The 12,588-nt window shown below is 40.8% G+C and overlaps 1 protein-coding gene across 8 annotated transcripts in view; it reads left to right on the forward strand.

Annotated features, from left to right (window-relative positions):
• The window catches only part of DNM3 (dynamin 3), a 560,234-nt gene that overhangs the window by 533,467 nt on the left and 14,179 nt on the right, over positions 1–12,588 (forward strand). For 2 of the 8 annotated variants that reach the window (XM_049633948.1, XM_049633949.1), the window contains one exon: positions 4,383–5,048. The exons of 3 other annotated variants lie outside the window; for them this stretch is intronic. In XM_049633948.1, the coding sequence (XP_049489905.1) occupies positions 4,383–4,494 (112 nt within the window). In that variant the 3' untranslated portion in view covers positions 4,495–5,048. Of the gene's footprint in view, positions 1–1,232; positions 4,347–4,382; positions 5,049–12,588 lie in introns of those variants that run through there. 3 more of the 8 variants (XM_049633952.1, XM_049633951.1, XM_049633953.1) reach the window with 3 other exon arrangements.

Below are 12,588 nucleotides of genomic sequence, written 5' to 3' on the forward strand. Positions count from 1 at the left end.
TCGGTGAGGAAGCTGGAAATACTGCGAGCTACATGCCTGTTTTAATTACTTCCACCTGAGCTGGGGGGCATCTCTGTCCCAAAGAGACTCACCAGTAGGGATGCTCCTGTCATTAGTAAGTTCAGTGTACACAAATCTGATTTGTGGAACATTTTCTACCGCCAGAATATCTGACGTGCCCCTCCCCTCTCGCCCCACTCAACTCCTCTGAAGGGGCTAAAGCCCAGTTTGAAAATCCCAGCCAGTTTTGTTCTTGTTTAGCAAGATGATCTTAAGCAGACATCACCACCTCTTTAGGGGCCCTATTCTCTTACTTGAAGATCCCAATCTTCATCAAATACTAACGTTGGGGCTGATGTAGCTATTTTCAGTCACAGCTTCTTAAAATTAGTTAATTGGGAATCACAGCCTTTGACATTAACAGAACAAATTAACTGAAGCAGAGCGTGTTTTTCCTGGCAACAGCTGATTCTGGCATTATTTTACTCATTTGTCTTCTCCCCTCTCCTTGGACTAAGCTATTTTGCAACAGTCAAAAGGGGATAAGGGTGGGAGGAAGGGTCTGTATCCAAGGAAAAGCAAACTTCATTTGCCTCGTCACTCAATCCTCTCTTTAAAAAAATATATATTGAAAAACTGAAGTATGTTCTTTTAACTACCCTTGTCACCAAGTCTGATGGTGTCTTTTAAAAATGGCAAAACTGAATCATAGGAAAGGATTTGGCTTTTACCCCAACTCCTCCACATGACAGAAACACAAGATGGAAACCAAGAAACGCTCCATCGGAGGACTCTCTGATGAGTGCCATCGCAAAGCTGGCACCCTGCTCTGCGTGCGCAGCCCCGGAGGGGCATCAGCACTGCCACAGGGTTTCCCACTCGGACCCATTCCGTGACTTATTCATTTCCCCCGACTTGACATGGCACCCTTGTGCTATGGCACCTTCCGGTCCCCCGTTCTCCATAATTTACTGCTAAACCAACCATGGCAAAAGATACATAAATCCCTCTACACAAGGAGATAATTGTTGCACTCGTGGTCTTTTCTTTAAGGAAGTAAAATCCATTTGGTTCTCTTTACAATTTAATCTTGTTTCAGACATTTGACGTTGATACCCTGCTGTGCTATATCTCTTTTACATATTTTATATGTTGATTTAATTGACAGTTGACACGGAACCCCTTTCACTTAGGGAGAAGGTCTCCTTGTTTTGTTTTGTTTTGTTTTTCAGCCAGTCCCCCAAATTTTGAGTAAGGACAAACCCACGATTCTTATAAGTGTGTCTTTGCATCCCTAACATGAAGGTTTGGTGCCATGAAGGATGAAGCTGCTGAGAATTGAAGTCATGGGCTCAGGGTACATGGACAATTAAGCGACTTTGGGGACTAGCCTGTGTCCGACTCTCCCGCAATCATGTCCTGGAAACATCCTGATTTGCTCCCTCTTCAAGAGCCCTCTAAAAGTATGACTTCTCTTAGCAGCTGAGTGTCATTTGGACAAATGATGAATTCGCCTTGTGATTTCTGATTTCAGCCATGAGGTTTCTTTTTTTTCCTTACTGTCCTTCCCCTTTAAAGAACAAATAAATAAATTTATGATTAGGTAGTCTGATTTTTCAGGGAACAGTTTTTATTTTTAGCGACTGGATTTAAAAGTTAAGCAAAAAAATTTTTTTAAGTATAAATGCCAAGAATAGAAACAACTTTGAGGTATTCTTTCTGATTCTTAATACTTAACGCATTTCATGAGGCTGCTGTGTCACAAAATTTGTTACTGAAATCCCAAATGTAATTAATAATTTGTTGCAGGTTTAACATGAGTTGTCATGATGCTTCATATATTTTAATGAAAACAGAAATGCGGCCATAAACTGTTCACTAAATAAAATATTCAATTTAATTTAAGCCCCTCAATTAACTATCCCATCAAAATCATTCAAATTCCACAACGATTCTGGTCGTAACATAATATTGCACTGAGGTGAATCGATGGTTAATGGCAAAGTTTTTCATTCTTCAGTCTCGGTTTCAATCTGGTTTAAGTGAAGGTAAAATTAGTCTGGTGGTTTCCTTCTTGGGTCTAGCAAACTTGAGTCTCCTTTACACAAACATCTCCATCCTGCCACAGTGCGAATGACGGGCAGCGTGTGTAGGTGAGGCCCGGGAACAGAACTGCAAGGGTTCTGAAGGTCAGAATCTGGGAGTTTTGCAGAGGTGTCAAGGCGGACTTCAGATTGCCTTTCTGTTTTCGATGTGTCCCCTATCTTACTTTTCCAAACATCCGATGTGGCAGGAGGATAGAAGAAAAAAGAAAAGAAGGAACGATCTACATCAAACTAAGTACAAGCAACATAAATGCAGACAGGCTGCAGGCAGTGGTAAATATAACAATATGCTGCTGTTAGCCCAGTGGTAACTGGCATTAAGTTAACGGAATACAACTGTTTCCACATCCCATGACAAATAATAGCAAATAGCTCTGTCATTGTTCTCTCTGGGGTTCTAAGTTGCTAAGCTTCAGCCATTGCAGGGAAAGCCCTTCTGAGTTTCAAGATACCCAGCCCTGCCCTGGGCTTCACCTGATTGATACAGGAAGACAGCCAAGACGGGAGTCTGGCACAAGAGCCACTGACCAGTGAAAACTGCACAGTAAATGATGATTATTCTTCCTGTGGCCAGTCGGCAGCAAACTGTCACCGGTTGGAATCTGCTGAATGTTCCTCTATACAAGTTGATGTCAGCTCAAAAAAGAAAAGAACAGAGCAGAAGAGAAAAGGAAAAGAAAAGCGAACTGCACCCGGTGTAAGCAGACAGGCGCACACAAGCTAGTACTGCTCTTTCATCGTGCCCTCTTTTGTCTCCTTCGCTGTGAGAGAAGAGTGATTTTCCAGGGAAATCCTTCACATGCAGACAGTTCTGGTTAGATGGCATGTTTTTCAGTGACTTCAGAGATCCATAGCACGAACAGCTCATTCTCGGAGTGTGCTGCTCGGATAAAATTTAGAGGTGAGAGAGCCACAATTCATGGCCCTGAGCTGCCGGGTGCTTCTTCCTCCCCTCTGACTTATCAGCTACTGTGAAAGACTAGAAGCGAAATTTAGCTTACAAGAGTTGCTTTAGCTGATAAACAGCCAGGAAATTAAACATGAAATTGTAAACACTGCATCTTTCACTCAGAATGTGCCTTAAATGCTTACCTCCAGCAGTATGAGAAAGGGAGTTGAGGACTTAGCTGAGGGTTTGATGGCTTTTGTCTGCCTGACATAACTTTATTGCTGCTTAAACACAGAATTTTTAAATGCCCAACACTGAAATCCTTTAGCTCACTAGAGCCAACATACTGTAACCATTGTCTGGGGGAACCTCTGAAGCTAAACACGTATTTCCACCCTTTAGTTGCCAAATGAAATCCATCTGGCTTACTAAATGCTGTTGCCAAAAGAATATTACACTTTTGGTCTGGCCGGTGTTTTTAAGTGTGGGGGGAGGGGGACAGTGTTGGGAGGGCATTGGCTTGAGAGAATCTGTATGTGTATTGATGCCCTATTACCTGTACGTGGATGAAGCTGAGATCACTTGGCAACTCTGATCAAAAATAGAAGAATTCCTACCTAGGGCAAAGTCTAAAGCCACAAGGTATTTAGGCAGCCTCATCATGGCATGGTACTTTCTTTTCCTTCTGGCTGCTTTTTAGGCATCAGAGCCACGTGATAAGCAAACCCACAAATAGCGGGTACCCTAATTTCTGGAATTATTTTTTTAATGATTCCCATAAACACTAGGAAATGTGTTCCTAGTGTTCCAGCCAAAATGATCAGCTCACATGAACTGTAGAGAGAACACATTCCATCCAAGGATCAGAAAAAAAAAATGGTTAATCAAAATGGCAAATGGCAAAATTCTCAATCACTCATGGTCAATGTCAAGGCTGGGCCTTCTTGACTTACTTCAATTGCTCAGACATAAGGAGAGTTCCAAACCTTCATCACGTCAATGTTTTCCCCCATTGGAATTAGTTTCACATCAAAAATTAGGAAACAGTGTAAATACTGGGAACCCAGTAAATGTGCAAGTTAATATAAAATTTAGAAATAAGCTCCATTCCCGGGGCGCCTGGGTGGCTCGTTTGGCTAAGCATCCGACTCTTGATTTCAGCTGAGGTCGTGATCTCACAGTTCGTGAGTTGGAGCCCCGCACTGAGCTCTGCACTAACAGTGCGGAGCCTGCTTGGGATTCCCTCCCTCTCTCTCTCTTTCTCTCTCTCTCCTTCCCCCCCCCCCCCCCCCCCGCGTGCACTCTCTCTCTCTCAAAGTAAACAAATAAACTTTAAATAAAAATAAACAGAAATAAGCTCCATTCCTCCCCTGCTTCCTTTGCGGAAGGGCTGACAACCCAGCGGAGAGGGAGACTAACGAGACCTGGGACAAAGTAGCCTCACCGCCACACAAGAGTCCCCAGGCTTCTGTGGCAGGTCTGAGAACCAAGAGGAAGTGAGACTGTGTGAGAAGAAGGCTTCAGGTGGTTTTGAATATGATCTGGGAAGTGATTTTATTTTATGGTCAAATATAGCAGTTGTCTCCACCATGTAAATATTACCTATATTTGGTTTCAGATTTCCATGAGGCAGCATTATCTAAATTTATTTTGGTCAGTATATATGACATTGATCTAGAATGAGACCTCTTGTGAGAGTAGATGAGAAAGACTTTCAAAGGTATTTTGCAGCCCAGAAAGTCTAAAATGAAATTATTTCACTTGGGCATGGATGCTTATATAAGATATATTCTGTACCATGTGTATTTTTTTAAGGTTATATTAGGATTGTTCTCAAAGCCAATTTTAAGAGTGAATGAAATTTTTCCCTCAAATAAATCTACCCTTAGCATCATGCTCAAGGGACTTTGCCAGAAAGTCTATACACTGCTCCACCTTTAGACCACCATTCACGGAGGAAAAGCTATAAAACCTGAGGAAAATGTCTACTTATTTTTAAAACAACTAGAATTTCTTTTTTGCTTCTTGGTAGTGTTGGAAAATATTTTAGTAACTAAAATAATAAAACTTCATGTGAGGCAAATTCTACCTTAATTATTGCCTCTTGGGGTGGAAAATTAAGGAAACATTAGTAAATGTGTTAACTAGAGAAACCACCACAGTAATTTCCCTCCACATATCTGAGTCTAAGGTCAAAATAAAACCCATGCTACACATATTATTTGAAAGAAAGCAAACGTCTAGTTTTAGCTCGACAATAGCAGTGTCAGAGTACTCAGGATTGAAACTAATGGACCACAAAAATCCCTGTGACTCATCATTAGACACTGATTAACTTACTTAAATGCCCTATTGTTCAGTGTAGGAATCTGTAACAAGGCATGTTGATATGATTACTTGATTTTTTTTAATATTCCAGACACTCTAAATTATCCCATTACCATCTTAATACTTGAAAACTCATTTTAAAGCACAGTATCTTTGAATAGACATGTTGAAATAGTGCCTCTCCTTTTTGCTTAAAACTTTGGTGTATAATTGACTGCATCTTATAAATTTCCTTCTTTTCTTTTTTTTTCTTTTTTTTTTTTTTTACCATACTTGCCTCCTCCAACCCAGGACCTTTTCTCCATATGTAGCTATTTGATGTATGTTGTTCATTCACCGTCCTCTAGGTGACTGAACGACACATGGGGCACTCGTGCCAATAGCCACTGTTACTGTACTGTTCCAAAGTCCCCTTCCCTGTTGAGCAAGAAGAAAATATTTGTGAGCGTCACAAGGAGTCCTTGCAACTTGTAAATACTTTCATAATCTCCATAGACTGTTCAGCTTTCAGTTAAAGTGTTGTTCTTTTTATGAGTAAAGCTTGCTTTTCTATACTTTTTCCTACGGAGTTCATGCTGCTTATTAAGTGTGCATTTTGAGAGGTAAAAATACGAAGCCAGAGCAATGAAGGTAGCACTGACCACTGTCTCCAGTTGAGAAAGCAATATTAAATCAGAAAAGCGAGGTCTTAGAACCTTTCTCTTTGCTGCATTCTCATTGCACTCTTGCTTTGTACCCCAATCCTGAGTTCCCTTGTCCCTCAGGTGAGCCCTACAGCCAACAGGACAGTCTTCCTTTAGTTACTTATGTCGGACACCTGCCTTCTAGCTTCTAGTGTTTGGCAGGCCAGCAGGATGAGGTAATAATCAGAAGAAAATGTTCTGGTTCTTTGGCCTCATCCACGTACAACATTATCCAAAACAGTTTTCTGTGAGTGAGAACAGAGTGGCTTTGAGATCCCTTGGCCTAACGTTCTGTAGGAGTGTGGAGGAACAAACTAACTCTTTTGATCCCTTCTAAGATAATGGAAATATAAATTATATCTTCCTTTGCCTGTCCTTTCCATGATGTTTACAGACAGATGTATGTAGAAATGAGAGCCTTTCACTTGTAAACATGTTGGCTTCACTTTCTCCAAGTCAAGCCGTCTTCTTAAGCACAGCTCCGTGGTCATTACAGCAGTGTTTTCCTAAAAGCATATTTTGTGAACTATTCCTCCAGGATGATGGCAGTTTTCGTAAGACAGATGCCTAAAAGACATATGGTTTTCATAGATTTTTCCGTCTAGACTAGCTTTATTTAGTGACTTTTGGTCTGAATTGGTCTAGTTAAAGTTTCTGTAGAAGCTTGTATAAAAATTTTAAATGTGGGCATACCATTAAGGTGTAAAACAAAAAGTTTGACTTCTTATTGGCAATAGATTAAAAGGGATTGGTTGAAAGTTTCCTTCAGGTTAAGTAATTCTGACCATCCTCTATGCCCACTCGTCCACTCCACTCCCACAACACTGTCCAGAATGGAAAGGCTTACCCCTCAAATCCTATAACTATTAAATTCATATACTTTTCAGTTTTCTTGAGTAAATTCTTTGTGTTCCAGTTGATGTGTGTGCGTGTGTTAGAAAGCTATAATTCTTTCTGCAGACTCTTTACATGGCCCAGGGGACATATGATTCCTTGCCCTTTTAGCACCAATTTTTACAAACACAGCATTTCCCTCATTTAAAAAAAAATAAAAGTAAAAAAAAAATAAAAGCACCCATCAAGCCGTCGAGTAAAGGAGATGGAACATTTGGGAGTTTTTGTAGTACCTTCAGCCACTGATAAAAATTCTGTTTTTAAATGCAGTTTTTGAGCCAGCATCAAAGACTCGTTTAGAAACAGTATGACACTTGGGGCGCCTGGGTGGCGCAGTCGGTTAAGCGTCCGACTTCAGCCAGGTCACGATCTCGCGGTCTGTGAGTTCGAGCCCCGCGTCAGGCTCTGGGCTGATGGCTCGGAGCCTGGAGCCTGTTTCCGATTCTGTGTCTCCCTCTCTCTCTGCCCCTCCCCCGTTCATGCTCTGTCTCTCTCTGTCCCAAAAATAAATAAAAAACGTTGAAAAAAAATTTTTTAAAAAAAGAAACAGTATGACACTTTAAGAGGAAAATAATTACTTGTAGACTTGCCTAGAAATCGGCCTTTTGCTCCCTCTTTTGTGAGAGCTAACGCCATGGCTCAATCCCAGTCTAGCTGTATCAGAACAAGGAGACTCGTGGAAGGGGGAATGTTGGCCACTCTGTCTCCACCAGGATCATCACCTGGCTATGCACTAAGCATTTAATTGGACTTAGTCACATATTTGTTCACTCACATGGCAGCTTGTGAGGCACACTGCCTCTTTGTTTTCCTGTTTGCTTTAAACTTTTTTGTTTTTAAAACTTGAGCTCTAAGGCATGTTAGAGCTCCTCCTGCTGGATTTTTTTTTTTTTTTTTTTAAATCATCACTGGGATTGTAATTAGTAAACCGGTAACTCTTTGTCTCCATTTCTGCCACTTGGACTTATAGGTGTAAGTGGCCAGAAAAAATATCACGTGGTGCTTTTAAAACTGGCCTTTTAATTCACCAGGTATCACGGTCAGGCAGAAGTGAAACACTGGTGCAACATAAATCTTCCCTAAGTCTTCAAATTCCTTGATCTCTGTTTTTTTGTTACTAAAATAAAAGGAATTAGAAAGTTAACTTTTCCATCAATATTTCTAGTCACATATTTGCCCTGTCTGAGGTAAGGCCCCAAGTCAGATACTCATGGCTGCAAGGCTCTTGCCCTCTATCAGAGAGGGACAAAAAGCCTTTTCTGTCTTTCCAAACCAGGAACGAATATTCCAGTTCTATGTAGAGATTCAAAGGGGAGCCTTTTTCCTCCCCATCCCTGCTTCTTTTTCCTCTTCTCACTAACTTGAGATGACAAAGGAATGTGCATCTCCTCTCCCAGTAGCTGGTTCTTAGCACCTCCTTCCCAACCTCTCCTCCTTCCCCCAAATGGCGGAGTTGGCCAACCCCTTCCCCTGGTGCCTGGGGTGGGAGTGAGGGGGAGGGCAGGGAGAAGAGGACAGAAGAAGATGAAGAGGGTTAGACATAGTTGTGCCCCAGCAACATCAATGGGACTAGGTTTCTACATCATGTAAGTTCTTGGAGATCTCTTTGGGGATTTCTCAAAAGAGAGAGAGAGGAGGAGGGAGGGATGGAGGGAGGGAGGGAGAAAAGAGGAGAGAGAAAGGGAGAGAAATGGAAGAAAATCATCGGAAGGGACACTGCCTAACTTCATTCAATAGCCATGTGCGTGTAAAACTCTTTTCAAACCACATCCTTTCTTTTACCACTGTATCCCTCTCACCTTCTGCTTCTTTGCGGATCTTTGAGTCTTTCCCTCCACCCAGCTTTTCTGTTGTCAGTGATAACAGTCCAGAGGCTAAACCATGGTTTTTTTTTAATCTCAAAAATAATGCTGTTAAGGAATCATATTGTAATACAACCCCAAACCCTCTAAGGTCTCCGTTTTATGAATTAGGACTCAGAGCAAAACAAGGAATTTTGACACTTGTGATAAAGAACAAGACAACATTTTGTTTCTCAAACTGACAGTGCTTTTTTTTTTTTTCTAGCTTTCCTTCCTTCACACATACTATTTCCTATTTCTTGGGCTGCCAGTCCCCTCAACTTCCCTTGCTTTCTGGAAGTCCTTCTAACCCCCTAACCTTCCAATCCCAGGCTAAGACTCCAGGTGTCCCTGAAACTCCTGAGGCACAGCCCTGTCAGAGCACTTACACTGTTGCCCCATCTCGAATAGAAACTCCTAGGCAGTGATTATGTTTCCGTACCTCTGACTTAACACAGCACGTAGCACATAAACAGGGCTTACTGGGAAATGAAAGAATACAAAATGAGTTGATGTGCAGCACTTAATCGAAATTTATTTTGGAATTAACCCAATATTTAGTGTACTGTAGGAAACAATTTAGGGGCTCCTGGGTGGCTCAGTAGGTTAAGCATCCGACTTTGTCTCAGGTCATGATCTCGTGGGTTCGAGCCCCACATCGGGCTCCGTGCTAAAGCCCAGAACCTGGAGCCTGCTTCAGATTCTGTGTCTCCTTCTCTGTCTGCCCCTCCCTCGCTGGCATTCTGTCTGTCTGTCTGTCTGTCTCTCTCTCTCTCTCTCTCTCTCTCAAAAGTAAATAAATATTTTTTAAAAAATTTTTTTAAGAATTGAAACACAAATACTTTCTCTCTTGTTCTGTTCTATTCAAACGCTTGCCTGCCTGAATGCTATTTTAAAATTATTTTGTACAAATCACAAAGTGAGCAGAGTTAATGTGGGCAAATCATCCTTTAAGCTACTTTTTTGCTGGAGTCACGGAAGTGGGTATATCTGTACTGTCCCTATGAATGAAATCCATGTGGGGAGGGAAATTAAAATTACCATTTATCTCAGGGACTAATTTATACAGGATATTAGATGTTTATATCATCAAATAACAGTTGTGGACTATTTTTCCCCTTATGTTCTTACTTCAGATTCCATCAACTGATTCATACTTTCCCAATGACATATGTTATAAAATCATGGGTTCATTTTCACAGGGGAAAGAAACTGGCTCTAATATGTAGCACGAATCATATTAGAGAATTCTTAAACCCTTTAAGTGGACTCCAAGTTCTCTGTTCTTTCCAACATCTACTGTAAACTATTCTTGGACAGTATTGGCTCATTGTGTTACTAACGCTGAAAAGGCCAAAAATATGCTGGATAGCAGCCTATATTATTTTTTATAATAAATTACAAACTACTATCTTCCATGTGGTCAATATCCTGACCGTCGTAGCATTTTTTAAAACAGCCTCATAGCTTATAGATATGCAAAGATCTGTTTTGTTAATAAATGCTCAAAATAAGAAGCAAAGCACAAATGCAACTGTGTTTAAAATACTGTCTCATAAGCTGGTAGAGCAGACATTTGCAAGAGGAAGGTCTTAGTTAGTTGCTGTTCCATTTCACCCAGAGGTGCTCTCCTGATTTGTCCTTGGCATATTCATTCATTCCCATCCACTGAACTACTGGTTGGGACACTGCCCTCTGCAGGTGCTGTGGAGGACTGTCAGCAGGATAAAGAATAATCTTGGAAAAAAAAAAAAAAAAAAAGAATAATCTTGGTTCACTGGAAGTTTATTAATGTCATTCAGATGATGAACTATGTATAAACTATATATACATGCCTTAAACTGTGAAAAACAATGCAAGGATGACATAATTCAGGAGGACCATGGAGAGACAAGGCATTACAGTTCCCAAGGGAGAGAGACTATGGGCACCCCCGACTCAGCTGATCCACCAGGGCCATGTTTGCCTGAGGCTGCTTTCGAGACAAGCCCAGCAGAGCCCACTGTGGGAGGTGCTCTTTATGATTTTAGAAAACTCAGAAGCAGTTTTTGTTTTAGTTCTATTTTGTTCTGTTTTCTAAGAAATTCCCCAGATGTAGCCTTACTTCTTATGGTTCAGTACACAAAAACCCTTCATTTAAAAAAGGGTGTTTTTGTTTTTGTTTTGTTTTTTACCTGTTTCATCAATAAGATAAACAAGTTGGGCAAGTTGGTATCAGATCCTGAGACTCCTAGAAACTGGGATGTGTAACTCTACCATCATCCTGATGTAATTCTATGTAAATTGAATTTTTGAGACAGAAGTATTTTAAAGCCTCAATTATCTTTAATAAGGAGAACTTGTGGTATAAAGAAGCCTGTTGCATATCCTTTTCTAGGCAAATACTACCCTGGTAGGTATATCTCATTCCTCTAGATGTGTTAATGTTTGTATATCTTTTTTGAGTGTTTCCTTTTCTTTTTTTTTGGGGGGGGGGGGGGTGGTTCACCTAGCTAATTCAGGTTGGATTTCAGTCTTAACCCTCTCCAAAGATGACAATTTGGAATGCATATTCATAGATACTTACTTTCTGTACTTACTGACATTATCGTAAGCAAATACAAGCTTCCCTAAGCAAGTATATTCTTCTGGTGATGACTAACAAGAAAACTACCAGAGATATATAGTATCTTGGTCTTTACAAAATAAACCTAACACCTCTCTGACCCATCTTACATCTAATTCTCAAACGTGTCAAAGTATTTCTATAATCATTTCTTCATCCTTCTTAAGAGTTTTTTTTCGGTACTTTCTCTTTTTGCTCATACTTTATCTGCAAGTGAATTGAATTGCTAATAAAGTAAGACCAAAATCACTTATTATACCTTAGAACAATGGTTTTCAGAGCCTGGTCCCAGGACCAGCAGCATCGGCAGCATCTAGGAACTTGCTAGAAATGTCTCACCACATTAGAAACACTGTGTGGTGCCCAGCAATCTCAGTTTTCACAAGCCCACCTGGGAATTCTGACTTATGGTCCAATTTGAGAACCATTGCCTTAGCACATGCTAATGTCCAGTAGAAAGAATCCTGGCCTAGGAGTCAGGAAATCTTAGTTTAAACATAGAGGAGGAAGGAAACTGAGCTGCGTAGACTCAGTCTGGCTCATACATTTACCAGTCTCATAATTCCCACTTCCCACCCCAACAAGGAATAAAGGCAGGGGCAGAAAGACCAAGCCATTTCAACAATCAGTGTTATGGTACCTGGCGGCAAGAAACTAGAGGAACAGTCATTTATTTCCACCACCACCCCACACTAAAGCAATTTGCCCTATAGAATTCTCCCCCAACCCCTGTTAAGATAGGCCTCACATCATGAATACTCAAAACCAGCTAACTCAAAGCAGAGCAGATGAAATTTTAGTTCTTCCATTCTTAGAAGAGAACTGAAAGAGACAGTAAGACAAATAATGCATTTTTCTCTTATCAGTAAAGCCAGTCCCCACCCCACCCCCGCCCTCAATGCCACCCACCCTGCATGAGCATTGGACTTTCTTACAAAAATTGTCATTGTCCAAAAGACTGTAAAAGGTTCATCCCTGCAGCTACAAATGCAACTGCAAGTATTACATCTTTCCCTTTGATTTGGAAGCAGAAACATGGCTCTTCTATCATAACCATAAACCGCCCACACACAACACAGTGTTTCAATAAACACTAAGTGATGCAAGATGCTCCAGTTCCATGTAATGGGTTACTTAATGAAGCCCATCACTAAACAAAGCAACTGAGCAAAATTTGGTACAAAACAATTTTGCTTTGCCCAAAACAAACTGTCTTATGAGGTGAATGTCTTTGGAAACTCTT

The sequence above is a fragment of the Panthera uncia genome, chromosome F1 (assembly GCF_023721935.1).
Source record: "Panthera uncia isolate 11264 chromosome F1, Puncia_PCG_1.0, whole genome shotgun sequence".
Lineage (NCBI taxonomy): Eukaryota > Metazoa > Chordata > Mammalia > Carnivora > Felidae > Panthera > Panthera uncia.